The sequence below is a fragment of the Halichoeres trimaculatus genome, unplaced genomic scaffold (genome assembly GCF_033239565.1).
Source record: "Halichoeres trimaculatus isolate MK-OKI-2021-1 unplaced genomic scaffold, fHalTri1.1 fHalTri1_scaffold_12, whole genome shotgun sequence".
Lineage (NCBI taxonomy): Eukaryota > Metazoa > Chordata > Actinopteri > Labriformes > Labridae > Halichoeres > Halichoeres trimaculatus.
This window is the reverse complement of record NW_027437190.1, coordinates 8,526,743-8,552,533: the sequence shown is the minus strand read 5'-3', so window position 1 is coordinate 8,552,533 and position 25,791 is coordinate 8,526,743. Positions and strand designations below refer to the sequence as shown.

General features: G+C 39.4%; 1 protein-coding gene across 44 annotated transcripts in view; it reads left to right on the top strand.

The window, feature by feature from the left end:
* rims2a (regulating synaptic membrane exocytosis 2a) overlaps positions 1 to 25,791 on the top strand; it is a 196,227-nt gene that overhangs the window by 14,973 nt on the left and 155,463 nt on the right. For 29 of the 44 annotated variants that reach the window (XM_074683220.1, XM_074683210.1, XM_074683209.1 and 26 more), the window contains exons 3-6: positions 15,400 to 15,432; positions 16,250 to 16,336; positions 22,381 to 22,591; positions 23,122 to 23,133. In XM_074683220.1, coding sequence (XP_074539321.1) covers positions 15,400 to 15,432; positions 16,250 to 16,336; positions 22,381 to 22,591; positions 23,122 to 23,133 — 343 coding nt within the window. The remainder of the gene's footprint in view (positions 1 to 15,399; positions 15,433 to 16,249; positions 16,337 to 22,380; positions 22,592 to 23,121; positions 23,134 to 25,791) is intronic. The other 15 variants (XM_074683253.1, XM_074683221.1, XM_074683215.1 and 12 more) reach the window with 3 other exon arrangements.

Sequence of the window (25,791 nt, the reverse complement as noted above, 5' to 3'; positions counted from 1 at the left end):
ATAGGCCTTTGTGTGGCCCAAAACTCAAACCATTCAGTGCCTTCTATAAACAAATGCGCCCTCCTTTTATTTGTCCAGCAAATGCACACAGAGATACTAGATTCTCAATGAAACGCCCACACACACACACACACACACGCAGTCACACACACAGACTAACTCAGCTGAGGCCTCACAACCAGACAGTGGAATCTATTACATAATGATTGGTGCAGCGATTGTTGTAAACTTTATTGGTTATTGTTGGAGGTCAGATTTCAGAGGTAAGATGCTTAGTAGCATCACAGTGTCTGCATGTACACTCTGCTGATACTGTAGGTAGATTACAAAGGCAGCCCACTGACATAAATAAGAGAGGATAAAGAGCAGCCACTATTATAACGTCACTAATGCAGCCCTGGCCCTTATATAAGCCTACTGTTCGAACACACACACACGCACACACACACACACATACAGCACCACTGTGTAACCTACACTAGGACATACTGTACAACATATAGACCACTGCTCACACCGCCTGGGGCTGAAGGTGGCTCTGTGAGAGCTTTCAAAGCCTGGATTCAGTATCTGTGTGTGAGCATGCGTTAGTGTGTTCACGGTCGCTGGGTTTGGGTAGTCTTGCGTGTGCACTATCTAAAGCGAAAATAACAGTAAAGAGGCCTGCTTCTCATCCCCGTCATCTGACACTGATTAGGGGAGAGACACAGTGAGCTGATGTTGTGATCCGGGGATCGTGCTCCTCGACCAAAGTCTGATGGAGGATCTCCCACTAATCCCTTAATATCACTCGTCCCACTGAGATACTCCCGCCATCGCCATGGCGATGCTGAGGAGATGGCCTGGATGGTTAGAAGCGGAGGAGGGAAGGGGAGGGAGGAGGGTGGTGTCAAGCAGGGGTGAAAGGAGAGATATCCCCTTTAGTAAAACATAAACATAGTCATTTAACAAAGTGTTTGAAGGCAGGAAATGCAGATATTTGAGGTCGTCACACTGCAAACACTGAGCAAGTGATTGTAACTTAAATTTAGTCTAATTGAACTTCACCTGATAAGTACAGAAAAATCTTGGAGATATTAGAGATGCGATATTAAAAGACAAAAATGAGGCCTGAATCACTTGTAAAGATATGAGGATAAAAAAAATATTGTACTTTTTATGTTTAACCTCATTAGAAGATTTTTTTCCACTCTTACCTCCCTATACAAACCTGAGGGATGATAGGAGGTGAGTTGATTATTATTCAAACTTTACTTTGTCCATCCATCTGACATTTTTATGGATTACCTTTCATGATGGAGTTCAGTTTTCAGCAAACTGTTGTGATCATACAAATTATTCCCTCCCAAAAAAACTTTATTAAGGACTTTTTATGGAATAATACATGTTGTTAATCATGGCAGTCTTTGAAAATATGTAATTCATAGTTAAGGTTTGTTTTCAGTAGAATAAGTGAAGATTTGATGTTCAGTTTTACTATTTGGATGTCAAGGATTTGATCCCAACTCTGCAGTCTACATGCTAAAGTACTTTTTTTTTCTTGATTTGTGCCATAGTTAGTTTTAATTAAAAACTGCACAATAGTCATGACATGAGTATAAACTGTGTCTACAACATTTTTCTGATCTCTTAGATGACAGTTTAAACCTTATATGTACATATTCTAACCTCTATGGACTGGTTTTTCATTTTTGTGGGTATCCAAGGAAGCAGCAATAAAACTATATACGTCCAAGGAAAAAGTACCAAAAATAAAGTGACTCAAGCAGTATCTTCAATTTGGCTTAATATACTTTTGAATAATACCAATTCAATATTAAAACCTAAAGCAACAAAGTTAAAAAAGAAACTAAAACAAATCAGAAAAAAAATAAGCATGAGTGTTCCTATGCATCTTATCAATAGAGTCAGGTCTCAGAGGTTTGACATATATCACCCAGCCTGCTCCATGTATCTTTGGTTGAGAGCCTTTTTACCTGCTGTCAGCAAGACAGACATCAAGTATTTGTCGACACTGCTAACTTTAGGGTAGATATAAGTGAACTACATGGGTATAAAATCAAAGGGTGCACTATTTCAGTTTCAGAAATGTTTTTTAGAGAGTTCTGTATTTGTATTTTTTTTTTCCAGTAATTCTGACTTCTTTGCCATTCCAAGAGAATGTGGATGTGGTTTACAGCAAAGCAGCCACATTTCCTCCAGCACATTACCCTGTGGGCATACTGTGCCTTCATGTAAGGAGTGATTAAAAGATGTGCCACATTTTTCCAGCAATAATTCTTCCATGCATCAGCTTTTGATCTTTTCCTATAAAAGGAGCATAAACCTACCCATTCTTTGTCCATATGTTCCTTTGCTCCTGTGGTGTGTGCACTGTGTGTTTGTGTGTGTAAATGAGACTGAAGCCTTGGAGGTCAAAAAAGGGCTAAAATCAGTAATCCAGTCCAACATTTTTGATATGAGATTATTTGTATTTCAAGATGAAACATGCCTCTCTAATTCTGAGTGTGTTTTTATTTAAATCTAAATTAGTGTTACTGTTTTTCTGGCCCCAGGCTTCATTTGTTAAAATTCAGAATGCAAAAAGAAAGAAACTATGTTTTTTCTTCACTCATTATTGTGTTCAGGAAGTTGGTTTCCAAGTATTTTAATTTTAAAAATGAGCATTTTCTTCTTGATTTACCACTTGGGAATACTTCTCAAGGCTAATAAAGGATTTATAATTTGTATTTCATGATTTCGTATCAAGTAAAATTATCTTGCTGTCTGAGCAGATAATTTCACCAGTTTGAAGATTTTTTTTTTTTTTTCATCAAATTAAGTGTTTTTAGTTATCTTGTATTTAGGCCCCCCTTTTTGCAGTGTGGGAGGAAAGAGGAGCGTTTTACCAGTCGTGTTTGCTGAAGATGGAGCTTAAAGTCTGCTCATCTTCTCCTTAGTTTACCTGCTTGAATCTTCAAATCTTTGCAAAGAAGCTGCCCATGTGATGAAGTTGTCTGATGTGGGACTTTGCAGCAGCTGAATTCAAACAGATCCTTCAGGAATCGAGCGTGATGACCTGATGTTGTTTATGCAGTCAGAGCTAACATATGGAGTAATAGATACCTCAGCTGGGAGGTTTGAAGCATCAGATGGCATGTACAGTAATATTTTAGCAAAGAGATGCGTGTAGCCCGTTTGCACTGAGGTGATATCATATTGCTCTCTGCCTGTGTACACAGGGCTGCATGCAGACAGGTCCAGCTAGCTAACAGTGACGTGCTGTAGTGCCGAATTAGGACAGGAAAGGAGTAGACTGAGCCAACAATAGGCAAGGTATCTATTACCTCTCTATTGTTAGCCATGGCTGGACTATTATTATATCCCAGAACGAGACACAAGCAGCTGACTGCAGTTTCAGCACAGCCCACCTACTGCTACCCGCCAGGAACAACAACATCATGGAGAGCTTTCTGTGAGCGTTTCAGGACAGGGTTTGGATTTTAGTTGGAGGCAATGTCTGATACTGGCACAGAAGTGGAGTGCTATCATGATCAATAACTTTCTCCTTCCAACTTCCTTTTTTTAAACAAATGAGCCAAAATGTTTTATTTTGTTCTTTTCTTTTCGACAGAACCTGATGTGTCTCAGTCAGTGAATCTTTCCCCAAAGAAAGCAAGAGGAATCACTAAAACTAGGCTCTCACTGACTACAGGACTGGAAATAATCTGACAATCATAACTCGACCGGGCCAAGTTGGTACATGAGGAGTGCTTCGATGCTTCCCCCTGTGTAGTTTAGGGTGAGAGGAGGAAGTGGAGATGCATTGAGCCGTCTCTGTCTGGCTGTGGACGCAGAGAGCAGTGACCTCTCTGTGGTGGGGTTAGCTCTGAATTTTGAGAGTATTCCCGGTGGAGCTGTTGAGCCGTGTGTGTGGGAGGGGTTGTGACGTTAGCATGGAACAATGTCAGCTGCCAAGAAAGTGCTGATCACAGCCAGAATAAAATGTATCTGTGTCAGGATGAATAAAGTGGGATGACAGGAGGAGCAACCAAGCATTCACATCCAAAGAGAGACGTGCTCCTACCCAGCCCATTACTGGAGCAAACAAGTGCATATGAGCATGAACACACACACACACACACACGGTGTATCACTACCTCAGACCAAACGTTGCTCACCTTGTTGCTCCACTATGCGGTAAAGTTGCTGTATCATAATGAATGCAGTGCGTATGTTTCCTGTGAGCCTCACATGGAAACACACTTGTGTGTGTGTGGGCTGCTGGTGATTAGCTGACTCTTTGCCACTTGGAAATCTCTCAGGAAGGGAGATATGGAGCAGCTCAATTGAATCCTGGCAGGTAATCTGAGGAAACAGATGGATTTTAGTTATATTTGGCATAAGATTACCCACTTCCCCGTTGCTCAGAAAATCTGCCGTTGCCAACTCTTGTTTGACAATCTGAATATTAGTCCTTGGTCAGGAGGTCTGGGTTGTGCGCTGTTAGATTGCCTATTCTGATGAGTGTGCCCCATGGATTCAATCCTATCTGTGCTTTCTAAGGCCCAGCTGTGGTAGCTGGCCAACCCCTCCACGCCGAGGCGCTTGCCCTCTCGTCGTCCCTCCCGCCCTGCCTATCGCACAGTGCCAGCGCCCCGTGCCAGAGGAAGTTATCAACGCTCCATCCCCTGCCCCTAATCCTCTGCGAGGTGGAGAGAAAGTGTTAAGTAGCACTTCTTCTGGCATTTATTGAAGAGGTAGAATGAACAGGTGCCTGAAGACCTAATCATCTGTCTTTAAATGAGCTGCTATTTTTAGCGCTCACTCTCCCTTTCCAGGAGATTTGCAGGGAGTGTACAGTAAAGGTGGTACAGTGGGAGAGCTCTCCTCAGTATAATCTGTGGGGGGACACTGTCACTGTGTGATCCTGTGCAGGTTCACTATATTTACATTCCTGTGTGGAGGCATGGTAACACAACATGAAGTGACTTTGGATGGGAAATGTGACTTGAGTAACTCAAGTTCAGCTTGTTTTGTTTTTCCTCACAACAAACAAACTGTAAAAGTTATAAATCCAGTTTGAGCAACACACGTTCACACATTAACAACTTTGAACTTTTTTCACTGTAAAGAAAGCTAAGTCTTTCCTGTACTGGAATTTATATGTTACTCTTATCATGACGGTCTTATTTGTTTAAGAAACACACATAAAACAAGACAAAAAAACATTTGATTTTACCATAAATAAGAAATGTATTATTTTTTCAAACTCAAGACATTCAGTATTGAAATACAGAAAAATAATTTCTTTAGATCACATGAACTTTAAATGTACAATGCATTTTTAAACATAACCAAGTTGCATTTGATTATTTTAGAGCTACTGTAACAACCTGGTGACAGACACAGAGCTCTGCAGTGCAAATAAATGAAGTGCTACATTTTATTTAAGGAGCTTATTTTTCAGATGGAAAATAATAATAATCCTAACTGAATAGCACCTGATCGGCTGTGACTATCGGCAGAAATTTTCATATCTGCTGATACACATGTTTTTAAGCTTTTATCAGCTGATACCGATACTGTGCCAATAATATCGTGCATCCCTACAATAAATATTAATTTGATAATAAAATCTCAAAGTTTTCAATTTAACACATGTATTCTTTAGTATTTTAACTTGCAACGTTGTGTTCATGTCCAGCATGGAAAATCACCTACTCTGCCACTCTCTCACAGTCACAAAGATGTGTTTGGTTACCTAAACGTGGTACTGTTTGATTTTATGCGAATCAGTTCTCTGTACTAGGGCTGGGATGATATGCTATTCATGTGATTCGATTCTGTTACGTTTTTTGGGGTGTTGATTCAAACTAAAGTGCAATTTAGCGTAAAGATATAAACACAACTAGCTAAGAAACCGTCACCTAAGACAAAAAAGTGCAAAAAAGCATTTAAAGTGCTATTTAGGGAGATACAGTGTTACTCCTGGAGTTGTACCAAACAGAAAGTTGACCATAACTGTTTGAACCAAAAGTTCAATAGCTGATACCATACAAGTAAAAACATACACATATTTAGACCAGTAATAAGTACACACACACACACACACACACACACACACACACACACACACACACACACACACACACACACACACACACACACACACACACACTTACTCACTCACTCATGTGTAGACCGATACACACACCCACACATGCATTCCCTTATTACAGCATGTGTGTTGCTCCAGATCTCACCACCCTGAACACACAGCGCAGACTGACTAAATGTAGTGTATTTATAAGGTATCACAGTTTCCTCTTGTGTGAAAAACATTCTCTTATTAGCTTTGTTTAAACCTGTAAAATTGACTTTGGATGCATCTTCAGAGAATTAACTCACAAGTTTTATCCAACAAAAACTTTACAAAAATGTTTATCCATTAATTTTCTTGTGCCTCCAACCTGCAAGTTACACTTTTACAATGGACACTTAGTTTTTTCCTTAAATAAAACATTCTTACATCCTCCTCTTAAACTTCTTTCAAATATGTTATATCAAACATCAGTCACTCTTTTTTTTGATACATAGCACTAACTAGATTTGTTTTACCTATGTAGCTTAAGAATGACCTGTCACCATGACCAGATGGCATAAAGAAATATTCAGTATTTATATCATTGTACTGCACATAAACACAACACTGGACTAAACTGAAGCATGAAATCTGTCTTGCACTAAAAGAAACTTTAATTGCTTTTCCACAGCCTACATTAAAAGTTTGTCACTGACACTAACTTCATGTCTTGGTGGTATATTTGTCAAAGATATTAATGATGTATGAAGCTGGTGTTTACCCACTGATCCAGATCACTTCCTTATGATCCAATTATCACTCAGTCCGTAGTGGGCTCAGGGTCACTGCTTACCCAGTGGATCCTCTATCACAGATTACTTTTTAAGATGGTTCAAGGATTAGGAAACATGATCTGTTTAGTCTGGTAAGAATTGTGGATTCTCATGTGTCCCACTGAAACCAGCTGTGGAAACAGTTGTGACATTTCATTGCAGAAATCACCCTTTGTGAGTCAACACAGTTTTAGGCTTTTGTCATGTTACATAATGATAGTAAGTTAAACAGCAGTGCATACAGATAACAGTCTAATTTAATGAGATATTTTACAGAATATGTTCAGTTGTGAGATATACTTTGCTAAGGGGACAGTTCCTGGCTGTTCCACCAATACCAAACTGAATATTAAGAAAGAAACAAAAATGGCTGGAGCAGCAGTTTAGCTCAAAGACAGAATTAGAGAGTTAAATAGACCCTGCAGTGAGTTGGTCTTGCCTGGCACACTTTTGGACAGAGGAGGTGGTGCAGTTAGAAAGTAATTACACCTTAAAAGCATGTGTGGAGAAAACTGTGTGTGCAGCTGCTGCTGGACTGTAGTTGTTGCTTCAGAAGAAGAAAATGTGTAGAAATGTCTTTCATGTCATTTTTGTCATGGATTAGATGCTGATGTAGCAGATTGCGAAAGAAAAAATTGTTACCTTACCTACCTTTGGCATTTAAAAAAAAAAAAAAAAATTGATATACCTTTTTGGTATTGGGGATAATTAGCATTCATTTGTGGTCATATTTGTTTGCAGCTGGTCTCAGCAGACCTCCTCAGTGAGGTCATAAATGGACAGCCTGAACTTCAGAGTCAGTCACATCCAGGACGTGCTGAGATCTGATCACTCAGGTCACACACTGCAAGATTATTCAGCACTTGCTCAGATTTAAATTCTAAATGTTGATTTGTGTTAGATATTTTACCTTGTTTTAAAGGTCCCATATTCTGCTCCTTTTCTGCAGTTTAATGGATCATTGATGTCTTCATGAAATGGTAGTAACATGTTTTGGTCCAAAAAGACAATAAATCAAGCACAGCAGCATTGTTTCCAGGCTCCCATAGTCCCTCTGTTCAGAACGCTCTGATTTAGTGGGCGTGGCCTTCATATGTAAATGAGCAACCGCTGATACCGCCCGCTATTCCATGTCACTGAGAGCGGAGCCATGAGCTCCGAGTGCACAATGTTTAGAAAACGGCGAAGCTAAAACAACAGGCTAACCGCAGCTAAAGTTAGCATCCTGAAGCTAACACAGAGACAGGGGGGGACACTGAGGAAAAGCTCTTACATCTGCTCCACAGCACACAGCATTTAAAATACTCACATTTCCAGGGTCCGAGGTTTGTTGGCAGATGGTTGGTAATGTGCCTGGATTCAGGACCAGTCTATTCGCTAGCCCTCTGTTGTACTGTCCAAAGTTGGAAAAACAGTCGGCCGTGAAGTGACTAGCACATGCACAGTTTTACTGAGCTGGAACATTTCCTTGATAAATGAACTCTAGCCGCTTAGTATTGTTTTCGTCCGAGATGGGAAGCTTGTGCATGGAACTATGTGACTGTTTACAGCCAAAAACAGAGCAGTGATGGCTCTTCAACTTTGGCATTCTCCTCCCTGCTGCTGGAGAGATCGCTCTGGTGGACCAATCAGGTCAGACTTGCTCCTGATTGGTCAAAAAAGGGAATCACTGACGTCGGCAAATCCCCAAAATCCAAACAACTCGTTTTAGGTCAGGATTTTACTTTCACAAGCACTACTAAGTACAGGTTTAGTCATTAAATATCACATTTTGTGGGCTGGGAGGAAAACTAAGGACCCACAAATTTCACTAAAAGACTTAATTAAGTGATTTTTGTATAACATGGGACCTTTGAAGGATATTGACTTTTTTATCTTTAAGTTTACAGTATAATTTTAAATTGAGCATGAACATGTCTTTTTTTGTCTTTATTCTTCAGTGGATCTTAAAAAACAGTTTAAACCTCAACTCCTTATACTTTCACACATCCTACAGCAAATTATGCACAGATACATTACAAAAACTTTATATATTTGGCACAAACATTTTTTTGGAATAGAAAAAAACATATTTATCATACTTCTCTGATACTGAGTCATCTTTTACCCAAATGAGTGATATTTACTTGTCTTTTGGCATTCATTTGATGCAATTAAGATTAAAAAAGGAAAATGATTTGATTTTTTTTTTTTTTGCTTATATTCAGTCAATATTAATTGTTATTGTGCTCCAGGAAGTATTTTATTCAAAATGAGCATTTTCTTCTTCTTTTGGGATTAATGCTCAAAGCCCATTTATTTCATCATTTAAAATTCTTATTTTAATTGTACAGATAATTTCACTTTCTCCTCAAATCTGATGTTTTTATTCGGCCTGCTTTTTGGAGTGCATAAATAGGTGATATTTCTGGCTCTGTGTAGGCTCATGAGTTCTGGGCCAAATTAAGCAATGCCACCTTTCCCTGTATCCGTTAAGTTGATATACTTCTGATGTTATGCTAAGGAAATACTTATTTTATGTGTTGTAGTATAGTGTAAACAAAAACAGGATGATCCTGTGCCTACTGTGCGAGTCAAAGACATTATCAAAGAGCAGTTTATCAGAGCTGATCTGTCTCTACTTGCTTTGTAAGACGAGGATCAGGAGACATTTCATCTTTGTATCTACTGCAGTTTTTTTTTTCTTTCTGTTGAGTGGGTCTTGTATTGCATTGAGCTGAGGAGGAATATCAAGTTTCAGGAACATCAGTGATATGTGTCTGCATCAACATTTTTTTTTAACTGTTGTTGTTAAAAGGCTTGTGAGGTAAGATGAATCTCTGTCTATCTACACAGTTAGTAGAGTTAGCTGTTTTTGCTGTCTGGCCATTAGTTGTTTGCATGTGATGAGTTTGTAGGATTACATTTTTCTGAAATGAATTGTTGAAAAAGTGAGTGATGGGGGTATTAATGTGTTTTACAACATGTGTGAAGTTTTTAACTTCACACTACAGCACTGATTTGACTGTAAATTCTCAAATGTTTGTGGTAAATCTCCAACAACAATGATGCCCTCTGCTGGACCGTTATCTGACTCAAAGTTAAGTCAGATGCATGTTATCTGTTCCTGGATGCCCTGTGCTAACTTGTAATTGTACTGGTATTGGTAAAAGAAGTGATGGCTGAGATGTACAGAGGTTTGCTGCTTACAGGTTTTTTAGGGACTGATTACAGACATCTTCAGAAGGCAAAGATTATTTGATCTCAGGGACCTTACTGAAATGTTGCTGTGGTATGGTCCTCGTGGCCTGATGGATCTCACTGCCATGTAAGATAAATGTAATCTGAAGTAAGAGACCTGCAGACCTGGATGTTTTTAATTGATCCTGTCTGTGATGAACATCTACAGAGATTATTTCTAGTCAATTTCATTCCATGTGGACTATATTAGTGTTGATCTTTGGTGTTCTGTCTTAATCTGCTGTCCTCTGGTGTCTTCTGGTGTTCATATCTTTAGTAGAGTTTATATATAACCATCCCCACCTGCATAAATAAACCTGCTATGTCAGATGTCAGGTATGTGAAAAGCTCACATCACATTCCTAACAGCTCAGTTCCTCTAATGTTGTAACAGCCATAATAACAGAACATTAAGGCCTTTCTTACATATGCCTCTGTTAATTACCTTTGAGGACACTGTTACTGTGTGTCATCCTATTTTGTCTGGCCTGAATAATATCAAGATGCTAGATTGAAAAACAAAAAAATCACAAATATTATGGTAATAAGTTTTGTTGAACAGGTTACTGTAAGGAATAGCTAAGTACCTAAAGTGTTGATAATAAGAAAAGTGCTGTTACATTTTCTGTCGCTTTACAATGAATTCATCTTTTTGTCGATCTGGGGCTTGTTGATATGTGCATGTTCTCCTTTGGGGCTAGGGATGCACCAATCTTATTCTGATGTCGGGTATCAGTACAATTCAGACTCAAGTAGTTAGATCGCATATTTGTGACAAATGTCCAATCTATAGGGCAGATCTATTCAATTTAGTGCTATGTGCTTCTGTGTTGGCAGAGCTAAAATATTTTGAAGATGTTTCCTTCTTTCACCGACAACTTTGACAACATGTGAAAGTTAAATTCCTCCTTTACTCATTTGTCATCACAAAGAATTAATGGTACAGTCATTTAAATACAGATTTATTTCATTTTGGGTGGGGACAGGTACCCAATTAGGTACTTTTATATAGGAACCAAACAAATTTAGTCTCTACTACCAAGTGCCAATTCATGTAAAATCAAATGGTACCACATTCTTGTCCCTAAAGGCATCCTTGTGACTGTGAGGGAGCGGAAGAGTAGGGGATTTTCCATGCTGGACCTGAACACAACATTGCAAGTTTGTATAAAGTATGTTAAAATGGAAAACTTTGAGATCTTATTATTAAACAAATGTATATTTATTACCACATAAACGCACTCAAAAGTACAGAAAATTAAGGAATAAAGAATGATAAATTAATATCAGTATCAGATCAGATCAATATCTGCCAATAGTGAAGCCCAGGTGTTTGTGTTAGTATTGGTGCATCTCTACCTATGTATGGATCTATAGCAAAGCAGGTTGACTTCATTTGTTGATGACTGGAATGTGCTTTAGCAGGTCGAAGTTCTCACGGGTGACCAAAGGCTTCAGAGCACTTTTTATCCTCAGCCTCCTCTCAGTAAAGCTCTGTCTGTTATAGTCTGCTTCTTCTGATCTCTCCTGTGATCAAATGACATGAGGCACAATAATGAAATCTAAATCGTTTACAAATAACGTGTTAAACATTCTGTTACAGAGCTCAAGAAGTGTAGAGCTGTGAGGCTTATGCAGCACTTTTGTCCACTAGAGAGCAGTGTAGTATCAGTTATTCTCTGTGAGCAGCCAGTGGAGCAGAGAAGGAAACCCAAATATAGAAGAACATTACAACAGGAGCTAAAAATAACAGCAACAACATGCCGCTTTAAATTAACATTCTTAAACAAAACTTCCACATAGAGACATGAAAATGCATCAACCAAAGCTTTCCTAACTCTGTGTGTTTTACTTATTTGGTTTGTGTTGACGGGCTCATGTAAGGAAGCCTGCAGGTGAAAGAGAGAACACAGAGACGGTCTCTGGCCCGCAGGTCTCTTCAGCAGCCAGGACACTGAATACATTACTTGTGACATTTTACACTCGCTCATTATACTGTCAAAGAATACACTGTGCACTCACACTCACACACTAGCATGTGCACATGCTGGAGTACAGGACACACATGGACATAGGCGCACACCCACACGTGTGCAGAGACAGTTACTCACACACACTCTTGGTCCGGCAGCCATCCAGGCAGTCAGGCGGGCGGGCAGGCAGGCAGAAGGCTGGATCAGATAAATATGAAGCTTGTAATGCAACCACAGAGACGAGGCTGATGGGATCAATAAAGAACAGCGCTGCAGGTCATCAGGAGAACACAGCGAGAGGATAAATATGGACTGGCTCACTGGAAAACAGAGCAGCGAGACTGATGGGTACACAGGACTATGTCTTCTCTCTTGTGTTCTTTCACCCACCTGACATAGATCAGACAAACAGATTTCTGACTGCAGTGTGCTCTGAAGCTAGATCAGGCTGAGACTGAAGGAGAGCTAAGTAACTTCACTGTTTCTTGAATGGCATCTTATTCTACTACTGCTGCTCATGGTCGTATCCAGATGAGATTGAAATTATAATTTGCATGGACACAATAACACACTTAAAGCTACTTTGAGAAGCTGATATTGTCTTTTAAAGGAGCGTATCTGTATCTCATAGGCAGATAGTAGTTAACAGAGGTACTTTGCTTTCAGCACCACCTTTGTGTCAGCGTAGAATTTGATATCTTAAGTATAATTTTCAATTGCAAGCTTCTCATGGATGAAAAAAATGCAACCTTTCATTTCTTTAAATTAAAATTTTAATAGGATATCTCAAAAATGTTGGACTATAACTTTGAAAAAATTACTAATCAAACACCGCCTTGATCCCTCCTAAATTTGATATAAATTTTTCCACTTTTTAAATTTTATTAGATTGATGAATTAAAAGTCTTATGCTTACCATAAATGATGATGCAGCACTGAACCTTCAGCGTGAGATGATGGATACAAAATAGGAGTATGCAGTGCTATAAAGTAGATATTTAAATAAAAAATCATTAAAAAAATGACAATATAAATGAACTAAGAAGGATAAATATTTACGATTTCACTCAACTTTTTAAAAAGCTGCTCGTGAACCTGGTGTGCCTTTGTTGTAATCTGCTCCAAAACCAGGAGCTAGCTGCTAAACTGTTATTTGCATGTGATACAGATGCTGGACACTTATCTGCAGATTGCTTCTCATGTGTGTGCATGGCCTTGTGTGTCTGTTTGACACTTTTATGAAACCCTGAAGATGATTCCACTTTTAGAAAGTGAAACAAAAGAACTTATCGTGGCACTTTGGTGACCTTTATTGTTGTTTTTGTTTTCCTAATCTAAAGATCATGATTTTTTGAGAAAAAAGTTTAGAAAAAAGTTTTTGTATTCTGGTATTTGTTTAGTCCGTCTATTAGCGATACTTAAACTCCTCTGCACTTTGCTGCACTTTGTCCAGGGCAATGGTTCTATTAAGGTATTCCTGCTGGTATATGACGTTATGGCATTGCATTTTGCATGTAGGAGCGGCTGTGGCTCAGTGTTAGAGTTGGTCGGTCCTCAAACGGAGCGTTGAGTCTACTGTTAACTTTCCCTGGTGGGTGTGCTGGGGAAGTAGTGATGTCCCGATCCTATACACTGAATGGTATCAACGCCTGATATAGCTATTTTTAGAGGATCAGATAGTATCAGCTTTCATTACGTGATAGGGACCAATCCAGTTTTCACGTGTTTTCAGCACCGTCACGCTTTACGGCTGCTGAAAATCAAACCCTGTTGCAATTATGTCCCCTGTGTGGGACTACTTCTTTTTGTAAAGCAATGATAGGGGCTCAGTGGTAGAGTATAGACACCTCTCAATCGCGAGGTCAGGGGTTCGATTCCAGCTCCTGTAGTCACATGCCGAAGTGTCCTTGAGCAAGATACTGAACCCCGAATTGCCCCCACTGTTGGTCAGTGGTGTGTGGATGGGTGTGAATGTATTAGATAAAAACTGATGGTTTCCAATAGGAAATCCACCATCAGTGTGTGAATGTGGTGTGTATGGGTGAATGAGACTGGCAGTGTAAATTGCTTTGAGTGGTCTGAGAGACTAGAAAGGAGTTATATAAGTACTGGTCCATTTACTATTTGCCATGATAATAAAACAGCATCTTGCAACATTTGTAAAGTGAGTGTTCTTCCAGGAGGTACCAACAGGGCTCACTTTAATACAACAATTATGATTCATCAGAATCAACCAAAGGAGTACAGGATTTATTAGAGAAAGGGTACTGGCCTCGGATCGGTATTGAATCAGTATCGGCAAAATATACCATGAAAAAATCGAATCAGATTGGAAGTTAAAAATTCTGTATTGGGACACCCCAGTGTAAACAGGCTTAAATTATAGAGAGATGGGAGCTTTGCATAGCAGCCTCTGCCTCAGTGTATAGACATGGTGTGAATGTGACATGTAGATGACATGGTAGAATGTGACCGTGTAAAAAGCTCTTTGTGGTCAGGAAGACGAGTGAAAAGGCCAAACAAGCATTTACTGGTTACACAGGCTGAAAGTGGTGGTGACTAAGTATATACTGACATCAACAGACTCTGTTTACAACCAACAGCTTCTTCTACTGAGGGATCATCTGTTAAAATTACTGAGACCAGTGTTTGGCTCGGAGTAGCCAGGATATACAGAGAGTGAGAAATTAAGTGTTTTTACATTCAGATAATCTAACTCTGTGACTTAAGTAACTTTTCTATGGGCTTTCGTTTGGCTAGCGATGTAGCTTGAGCTTGAATGGGTATACACTCAGTCATGATTGTATCTTATCGAGCATGGGTTGTGTGGCTTCTGTGTCCATCCTCACCTTCTGATGGAGCAGCTCATGGCACCGCTCAAATGTCACTCAGCTGGACTTCTCTGCTCTGGTTAGTCTGCAGCTGTGCTCATCAGTCAATGCATTTCAAGGGTCTTATGGTGATTGAAGACCTTTAAAAAAAGCAAAACCAAAAAAGTTGGGAGTAATATTTGTGCACATCCCATGAAGCACGTTCATTCTCATGTTTGAGTTGGTGGAAATGTGTCACTTTATTTAATTTGTCATCTTTCAGTCATTCTTAACATTGCTTTCTCATGTTGTTTACATCTTCAGCATCTTTATTTTCATCCATACACCATCTTTAATATCCTGCACATCATATTTCTGTCCCACACATCTCTAATAGTCCATGATGTGTCAGTCCTTTGTTCCTTTTAGGTTGTGTTCATCATTTCTTTGTGTTCTGTAAGCACTCAGCTGTGCACACCTTTTTATTTTTTATGTTTTAGGATCAAAGAAGAACCAAAGCCTCAGCCAGCACAGTAAGTAAACTGCATTACCCAGAGTGCTCTAGGCTTTGACACTTCTTCCTATCAGCTGGTGCTGTGTGCTTCATGTGGCTTAAACCTTTGTTGTCTGGGAGGGAAATGAACGAAAAGTCATTTATGTCATGGAAAGCTGCTTCGTTCTTGTTGTTGCTATTTTCTCTCACATCCGGTGAATAAAGAATAAAAACCACTGACCAGATTGTTTCTGAACACTCAGCTTCCATGACATCAATGATTTCAGCTTTGTTAGCAGTTTTGTCACAGCCAGGCTCCCTAACCCTGTCCCCTCGTCCCTGGTCTCAGACTTGCTGCTCATTCTCATGTAGTCTGCCATCTGCACTCTGATCGGCTTGTGTGGCCTTGTAATTTAACCCAGATGTGAATCAGATGCACCTGTCCCTGCTTTACTGTAGCTGCATTTTGACTCAATCCACCGTAGAGCTACTCAGTCCTAGAACCTGAACCCCACTGCACCACCAGGCCAGAATAAATGACTCTTGAGTAACTGTTAACCGAGCGTTTGATGCAGCTCTCATTTTCACTGGCTGTGGAGCTTTCCTGCTTTGTTTGAGTCTGTCTGTATCATCTTTCTTTCTTCTACCTTCCTCCCTGTTTTTCTGATGCTGTGTCTGGTCGTCAGTGTTCCTCCAATCGCTGCTCTGCCCGTGTCCCGGCCTTTTCCCTTTCAATGCACTGTTTGTAGTGGATGTCCCTGCTATTTTTCACTTTCACTTGACCTGCCTCTTAAAAAAAGTCACACCCCGGACATAGTTTTTTTTCTCCCATGATTCCACTTTGCTTATTTGAACAGGTGGTTTAGTGGGATCACTGAGCTGGTAAATAACGTCCTTCAGCCCCAGCAAAAGTCCCAAAATGACAAGCAGCCCGAGCCAGATCCGTAAGTAATAGTCCAGAGCCTTTTAGGTCTCCTCTCAAAAGATGGTCCAAACATACAGTGGTGATCCTGACAGATGGACACACAGTATGTTTGACCCGAGTGCTTAATAACAAACTTTCTTTGTGATTGCTGATATGATTACGGAGCTGCTGTGTGGGAGTGGTGAAACACTGATTTTACTCTTTCTAAAAAAACAAAAAAAAAACAACAACATTATCACAGTGTTTTATTTGTAAAAAATGCCAGAACCAACAGGAAGCTGTACAGATATTTTTGTAATATTAAGACTCATATTTACATTTGTGAGTTTATTCCTCAGCCATAATCAGGGTCTTAGGCAGTTTTGGGGCCCTTTGTTCATGTATGATACCCCTCTGTTTGCAGTGAAAAGGTGGATGTAAGTAGTATAAAAATTCACAAGAAAACCTTTATACAGTAAAATAAGCTTTGCAGCCACAGATAGAGCTGCAACCAATTTCAGTTTTAATAGTTGACTGTTCATTATTTATGGCAGGCATTCTCGAACTTTTTAAGACCATGAACCCATTCAGGTGAGACAATTATTCAAGGACCCTCTCATTATCGTAGCATTGACAAGCAAAGTATTAATACTATGTAATAATAAACTATGCAATAATAAACTATGTAGCACTTTGCAACTACAGAACTAGGCTACATTTATACTTTCCAAACAATTCATTTTGTAAACACTGATAAAATGTTAGCTCCAAGGTGCTTTTTCTGTTGTTGCGCTCCATGAAGTGACAGACATGTTACGATCATATCAGAACTGATCTCATGGCACAAACTAAATTTGGCGGGAGTATTGAAAAATGGCAGATTTTATTTGTCAGAGAGATCCCAGCTTGTTGACATGTTTTTTTTAGTGATACTGTACACTTATACAATCATTAGTAAATTATTCCAGTGACCCACAAGCTATGGCTCATGGACCCCTGGGGGTCCTGGGACCCCACTTTGAGAATAACTGATTTGTGAGATCATTTATTATCTGGTAGTATTCTTATGGAGATGCCCTTAGAAGTCTTACTAAGATAAATGAATAATTAAAGATGTGTAGAAGTGCTATAAGATGAAGATTTACAGGAGAGGGACTGTAAATGTAAAACTCACTTATTGTGGCTTTAACTTTGGATCATTCATTTGAAAATTAATTTGAGCACTGCTGACATGCTTCTATGACAAGCATGTAACAGTTTAGAAATCTTGCAGGCAGCTCTTTGTATACATTGTTGAGTCAAACTGGGCTTCAGAAATTTTAAACATGCTGGTGTTTCATTGGTCACCGCCATGTTTCTGTTATGCTAGTGTGCCACACTCAGCAGAGTGCATTCTTAGTAATCTATTGAGCTGTGTTTAGAACATACATTGTAAAATACATGGACGTGGTGTACAGGAAGTCACCCATCTGTTTTTGAAGTTAAAAGTTTAATCCCCAGGTGCCATATTGAAAAGGCCGATTCAACCTCACTTGGTCGATTTGGTTTGATGTAGAGTTGAGACAGGCCTTCAGCCTCTTTGCTAACAGCTGCAGTGTGGCCGCCTGTTAGTCAAGTCAGCCATTCCCTCAAAAGGGCAAAACCAAGCAGCAACCTCTGGTCTAAAAATATGAGGCTGTGAAAACTGTGAAAGCTGTGCAGTTTGTGGAGTGTCCTCTTGAGGCTAGCTCTGGAAGTACCAGAAACCAAATACACACCAAGCCAAAAACAACATTTTCACATCAGAAATAAACATGTTTACAGACTGGTACAAAAAATGACTTCAGTCTTAATAGTTAACAGCACACACTGTAAGAAGGGGATTCTTTTAAAAACTCAACACTTGGGAAGGTTTTAAGATGACAGGATTACTAGGGCAGAGGTAAAGCTCAGCTGACTAACCAGTTGGAGACCATTAGCTGTTAGTGCAGAGGCTCAAAGCTCACCATATTTCCAATATGGCTCAAAACTCTGTATCAGGAACAGATGGGTGATGTCACGGAGACTGTGTCCGTCCAGTAAACAGTCTATGGGCAAAATTCATAAATTTTAATACTTACAAAATTAGCCCAGTGCAGTTTGCTCCTGATAGAGAAATTAGCTTTTCAGACCAAACCTTTTATTATATTTTATTTTTTTACCAAGGTTGTCAACATGTTTATTGTTGGTACAGAGACGCTTTGTTGGACTGGTGTACACGTGGTTTCTGGGGCTTCTGCAGCCAGTCTCATGTCACTGCTACTGCAACTAGGGCTGCAACTATTTATCATTGCTGCTGAAAAAATATGATGAAATGAATCACTTAGGAGTTAAAAAGATTCGATGCATGCACATGGGTTCAGTGGTTATGCAGGAAATCTGTTCTTAAGCAAAAACCTGAAGCCTCCTGGCTTTCAAAGTTTGCTTAAGTAGTTCTAAAATAATGATGAAGGTGCAAATCAAGCTGTGACTTTAGATGAACAGAAGGGCTGAACCCTGATCTGTGTCTGAATAAAAGCCCCGCCCCCTTTTTTCGCCCAAAACATTAGTATTTAGGAATGAGACATTTTTTCATCTTTAAATCTCATCCCATGGAATTAAACACTTTGACTTTTCTTTAGATCTCAGGCCCCTCATAGTCATCTTGTTTTTATATATAGGATTAAAGCTGTTGGTCTCATTTAGAATAACAAAGTAACAGTTTTCAGAAGTAATTTTTTGGTTAAGCTCATTAACATCTGATACATTATTTTCAGTTGATCAGTATGATATGCACATATATATTTTTCTTAGTGACTGTAGTAGTAATCCATCCCATAAATTTGAATCTTACGATAAACGACTCTCGTCTTAGCAGGACCGTCCTGTCAGCAGAGCTCATTTGTGACACTGATACAAACAGGTGTCTTATGGTAACGTTGTTCTGAAGTGAAGAGGCTGCAAAGTGTACAAGCACAGTCACATGCAAGCTTTTAATCAAGACGTTTTTATCAATCAATAATTAACACAATGAAGCAGCTTCTTAATTAATTAATATTGGACTTACATGAGTAGTCTGCTGGTCTGCCAGCAGCTGGCTGAGGCAGGTTAAGTGTGGGGTTGCCTCTTGGTCATTTTGCTAACAGGGGTGATGGCAATCTCCCTCACCCCTCAAATTGCCTATTGGCTTTGTGTGATGAAAAAGGTTTGACTTTCATCTACGTTTAGCTCTGTAAAAGCCTTTTTAGTTTGTTTTAAAGTAGTTTGTGAACACACTTTGAACAAAGGTTCTTTCTTTCCTAATTTTATGGAACAACATTGAATATTTTTCAAACTATAAAAGAAGGTAAAGGACAGATACATCTGTGTTTGTGATAAATAACAATCGGTAAACAGAAAGACTTATTATTAGTGTTTGAGTTTGTTAAATGAATTTCCCAGGGACAGTGTAAAGCTTGAAGACCTAGATGACTTTGTTTCTCTTAGGTTAGAGAAATTAAAGGAAGGTAATGACTTTCATGGACAGGCCCTAAATGTCGTTATTATAAGAATCCATGAGGCTCGTACGGAGCTCATAGTTCACCCTCACTGTTGACATGTTTGCTCTGTCATACGTCCAAGAGGAGTCTCAGGTTACCGGCTGTGTGTAGCTGCTCTGGTGCGTCCCAGAGGTAAGAGAGCTCTGATACGCCAGCATGGGATGGGACAATGACTAGCGTATGATTACTCGTCAGCAGTGTCACCTACATTTGACCGTGTTTGACCGTAGAAGTAAACCCTCTGGAATGGACGCTGTATGCCATCTGCCACCTAAATTCAACCCTCATCAACCTCTAGAGACTGTTTTTCCTCAAGGCCGTTTTAGTAAATGATGAATACATTTGAAATTTGTTTGATACAAATCTCTCCTTCATTCTCAACCCAAACACAGTCATAGCTAAGAATTGTTAAAAACTTTGCTGCTCAAGAGGAGAGTGTTGAAAGAAAAGGTCTGACGCAGAGGCCAGGGGAAGTAATCACAGGTCATCTTTAACAGCTCCTCTCAGTGACCTTGTTTGTCAACTGTTCAGTGAAACTCAGCCCATGAGTCGGCTCAGGATTCAGGACACGTCTCTGTAAATGTTTGAGTGTGAGAATAAGTGAGCATAATAAATGATCGTTGGTGCTTTTATCGCCCTGATCTTTGCTTTATCTCATGTATCACAGCCTTCATCAGTCAGGCCCTCGCTGAAATTTCTGTCTGCACAGCCACAAAAACCCTCTTCAGGTGGAGCCATTACATTTGGGCTCTAACAGGCCGGTTGTGGGTAAAGGAAGCACGTTTATCTCAAACGCGGAGCTGTATGTGGTAAAAGGATAGCACTGCTCAATAATTCACTAGAGCTAATGAATGTTGCAGGGGATATGTGGGGCGAAACCAATTCTAATCGCCATATTATGAAGTCAGCGCAGTGTTTAGTTTCCAAGGAGACGCTCAATTGACATGTGTCATACAAAATGCATGTCAGGAGTCCATGCAGCGTTTTTCAACAGGTTGGTTTTTGGAGTTAAGAATCCTCTGTATAAGATCAGGTGCCATCTATAGGACAGACAGGAACACAACCGTCAGTGTGGAGTTAAATTGGATGCTGTTTGTGCACATTAACGATCTCTAATAGTAACACTGTAGTAAAATAATGAGCCTGTATAATCTGTGCTGTTATATCACAGAGCGCTGCGTCTCATCTTACAGCAGTCCTGATATAGAAACACAGGTGCAAATGATTCTTTAAACGCAAGGCAACCTGAGAAAGTGGAATTAAGTGTTGTTCTTAAACTTGCAAAGCTAATTTGATACCCGCCCTCCTGTTTTGGAAGAGGTGCGGTATCAAAGGAGCAACTCAGCTCTGAAGCACCTGAGGTCATGGTGTCTGCTTTTCCTCGCTAAAGCCTGACACACGGCACACAGGTGACGTTACAGTCAGAGGGAGGTAGGAGTGTACTGTAAGTGTGACAGTGAGATCAGAACTGGAAGGCAAGTCACAATGAGGAGAAAAGGTTGGTTAACAAGTATGGTTATTTATTGGTAGTATCAGGTATCTCTGTGGTTCTTAAAGGCAGTCTGGTTTCATTTGGTGCCTCTCAAAATCAAAAACTATATTTTTACAATAATGGATGATATGTGCAACTGTGAATGAAAAATGGTGGTCAAATTGTGTGTAAATCATGAAAACATCAAATGTTTGATCCGTTTTCTACATCAAGACCATCAAGATGGCTAAATGAGGATTACAGTGGTGTCAGTGACTGCAGATTGAGTTAGAAATCACAGCAATATGTGCACAAAGTATTCTCATTTTTGTTCAATCAGCTAAATTAAGTACTTCTTCTTCTTTTGTTTGTTTTTGTCTGTTTTTGGCTTGGTCCATTGATCTGTTCCTGTGAAAGGAGGTCTCTAGTCTGTTGAACCAGTATTTTGCAGGTTACAGGCTGAAAAGAAAAAAATACACACATAAAAATATTTTCAGCAAATTATACAATAATCATGGTGATAAAATAATCTTTTATAAAGTATAAGAAGGATGCAATCTGGTGAGGATTCTGTCACAGACTCTGAATTTGGTGTTGAACCTTCTCATTGTTTTTTTTTTAATGGTTTTGGAAGTTAATTAGTGGATCCACCACTGCTCCCAGAAAAAAACACTCACTTTAAAAGAGTCTAACGTACAGGAGGAAAGAAAGAGAAAGAAAGAGGAAGGAAGGGGTTTGGACTGTGGAGTGCAGAAAGTAAAAACAAAAAAAGAGGTTGGTAGATTTGACTTTGTCCGAGTGCTGAAAGAGTTGTTGGAGTGTGGTCCTGCTCCTGAAATTCTGCAGTAAAGCGTCTCTAAATATCTTTGAATGTTGTTCTTTCACCAAAATAAAACACAGAACTTGTTGATTAAAGTGACTATTTAGTGTTTTTATAAACTCAGTGTTTATCAGATGCTGTTGCAAGTGCTGATGTGTTGATTCATGCTCATAAATTGTCCCCATTCAAAGAAATATGAAATAAATCAAAAGTTTATAACGCTTTAGCTAACCTGTGACTTTTCCACTCACTTGCAGGAAGTTGCACCAGCAGTTTGAGTCGTATAAGGACCAGGTTAAGAAGATGGGTGATGAGACAAAGCCGGCTCAGGACCAGAAGAGCGAAGCCCCGACTTGTGGGATATGCCACAAAACCAAGTTTGCCGATGGCTGTGGCCACCTCTGTTCATATTGCCAAACGAAATTCTGTGCTCGGTGCGGAGGACGAGTGTCTCTGCGGTCAAACAAGGTAAGGCTGTCCAGCATGTGTGGTGAAACACACTGACGTCTCTGTTTTAGGTGAAAGTCTTCTGACTTCACTGTTTAAAATCCTACATTACGAAACAACACAAAGAAATCTTAATCTGGGATGAACCCAGCAGTGTCTCTAATGGCAGCTAATGTTTTCAGATTATCAGCGTCTGCTTCTGTTGTTTTAGTGTAACTCAGTTATTTTATTTCACCACTGGAGGGAACTGTTCTTCCTTCTTGTCTCCCATAAAGAACCTGATGGCTGCCTGTGTATGCTGTGGCTCTCCAGTGCCTAACTAACCTCTGTAAAATCCTCCCTACAGGCTAAGCCAAAGCTTTTAGTATTAGACCGCTTAAATTTGAATCATGAGCCTGAGTGTTTTTATGCAATGCCTTCCAATCCTCAGCTGTTGGAGTGTGTGACAGAAACTGCAGGACCTACTAATGCCTCTCTTCTGCCCCCTTCCCTCCTCTGTCTCCCCGCTCCTCTCTTTCTGCTGCATTCCTGCTCTCATGGAATTGCAACAGGAGGACAAAGTGGTTAGCAGATTCTTCTCTGGGTTTATGTGGACTGTGTTTGCACTAAACATTGTTCATGAAATGCTGTGACCTATGAAATAACACATACAGCAGCCAACCAGGACAGAAAAAGATGTGATTAGTGTTGCCTGTGAGTCTGTCTGTGAAATACTGAAATAATCAGAACATTAGGTTGTTTAAACCTCAACTCTTTATTAACAGAGATAAAAAAAATCTTTTTGAGATTGGAATATATTATAAATATCATAATAACCAAACTAAAGAAATTATATTAAAGGAGCATTACTTATAATTTATGTTCAAAATCAATGTTACCCTACTGTATCCTGTCTGCCTCTGGAGCAAACTGAGTTCAGGGGCCACATGCAGCCCAGTTTGATTTGAAGTAGGCCAGACCAGTAAAACCAGAGCATAGCAACCGTAATCATTACAACTCTAAATGTTTCCCTTTGTTGTAGTACAATAATTACATAAACAATCTTTTTTTTTTTTTTTTTTTTTTTTTTTTTTTTTTTACAAAAGATGAACTTACCATTAATTCAAAAAAAGTAAGTGCAATCATAAACTTTCTGCATCAAGTAATGATTTACCAGAGACTCCATGATGTTACCCATCTGATACCGTGAAATGAAGCCAATCCATGGACACAGCCACATTTGATATGAGTATTTGAGTGAGCTTTCTTTCTAGCAGTTACAGGGCACCCGTCAGTCATGTGAGCTGAGCTGTGTCTCTGATTGGACAATCAAATGATCCAAATAACTTCTAACCCGCCGAGTTAAAAAAAATTCAACTCCCACACCGATTGTGTCGATAGCAAAATCACAGTTCAGACCCAACCTGTTCTTTGATTCAGGATGTAAACGTGCTTTTTATCACTGTAATAGTCTTTTTCTTGGCTGGGTGTGTACGTGACATCTGGTCGTTCTGCAGCCAGCCTTAAGCACATTCTCAATATATAGCAACTTTTAGCACTTCCACATTAGCTTCATTTTTCTTAACTGGATTTTGCTCCTTGTGATTTACACATGTGCCTTAAAACCTACAGATCACGGTGAGTCAGAGGCACAAAACATTTAGTTACAGGTATGTTTGATCTAAACAACATCTCAAGCCCTAGAAATGATCATAACTTTAGATTCATATCCACATCTATGGAGTAATCCTGACCACCTGATCTGACACACCACTCCAGAAAAACTGAAGAGAGAAACATTCAGGTAGAAAGTTAATACATTCCTCAGCCCCGTGCTCAATGCATAAACAATAGGTTTCCACCAAACCAAACTTTTTTGTACTGAAGCTGATCTTCTCTGTAGTTTTTACACTTTGCAAAGTCATCCCTCCAGCCAGATGGACCCTTTAGTTTGTCCTCTTGTATCCTTGACATCCCCTACTGTGAGGAAGCACAACATAGTTTTAAATGATAACTCTGTTCATATAAATTCATGTTGTATTATGTAAAAACTGAAGCTTTACATTTTTGACAGTGAGCTGTACAGATGTAATGCAAACACTGATAGTTTTATGAGGCAGGGATGACAGGATGAAGGACATTTTTGTGTAACAAACAGAACATCCCAGTTCATTGCCGCACAAATCTGACCTTTATGAAGTTCATTATTTTATCTATTCATTTATTTTTTCCAAAATTATTTCCGAAACTTCCCAAGATTTTAGATGAACCACGAAATTGAAGAGCTGCCACTATGAGATTATAACTATCTGATTATTGTACAGTCACCTTGTATATTACTGACTATGAGATCCAGTAGAGGGAGGAACTTTTCTATTAGTGGTAAAAAAAGATTCTGACCAATGTGAAATACAGCATCATCTAAACCAGTGGTTCCCAAAGTGGAGGTCAGAGGACACTGTGCCTTTCAGAGTCTAACACTGTCAACTATCACATATATCATCCGTCATTTTAAAAAATATGAACAAAAATTGATAGAATAGATAACACAAAACCATGCAAAGAGAAAATGTTTGATTTTTCACATTTCTTTGTTGCCATGAGACCCCCGAGGTAACTTAACCAGAATAACGGTAATATCAGTGGAGGCAGATTAATTTAGGCACCAGTAAAATGTGCACAGTGGTAGATTTTCTTGTTTAAACCCATCAGCTAAAATGAGTTAATTGAGTGTCTTTGGTCTTTTTAGTCTGTTTTTGTCTGTCTTGGATTGGCCTATTACTGGATTCCCCCAGCAAGGGTTGGCTAGTCATCCACACTGCTGTTTTGAAAAGTTTGGGAACCCTATGGTCTAGACTTTTTAAACTCATTGCTAACATGTAGTAGTCCCTTGTGTTACAATGAATTAAGGATGTTTGATACCACTTTTTATGTAGACCGATACCAGTACAAGTACTCCCTCTTGAGAACTCACCGATACCAAGTACCAATTCTACCAGTACTTTGGATACATAAAATTTGAATTAACTGTGACGGATCATTTTGATCAAAGACAGCACAGTCACTCTGCCATTAAGTCCAAATAAATCTAAACAATTCTCTCTGAGTTTAGGACTTTTTTGATAAATATCTGGCGCACATTTGCTGTGGTGTTAAACTGCAGCAATAAGCAGCAACTAGTTGCGAGGACGACTTGCTTGACACAAGATTTTCTTGCCTAGAGTATCTGCTGCTGGTATCTG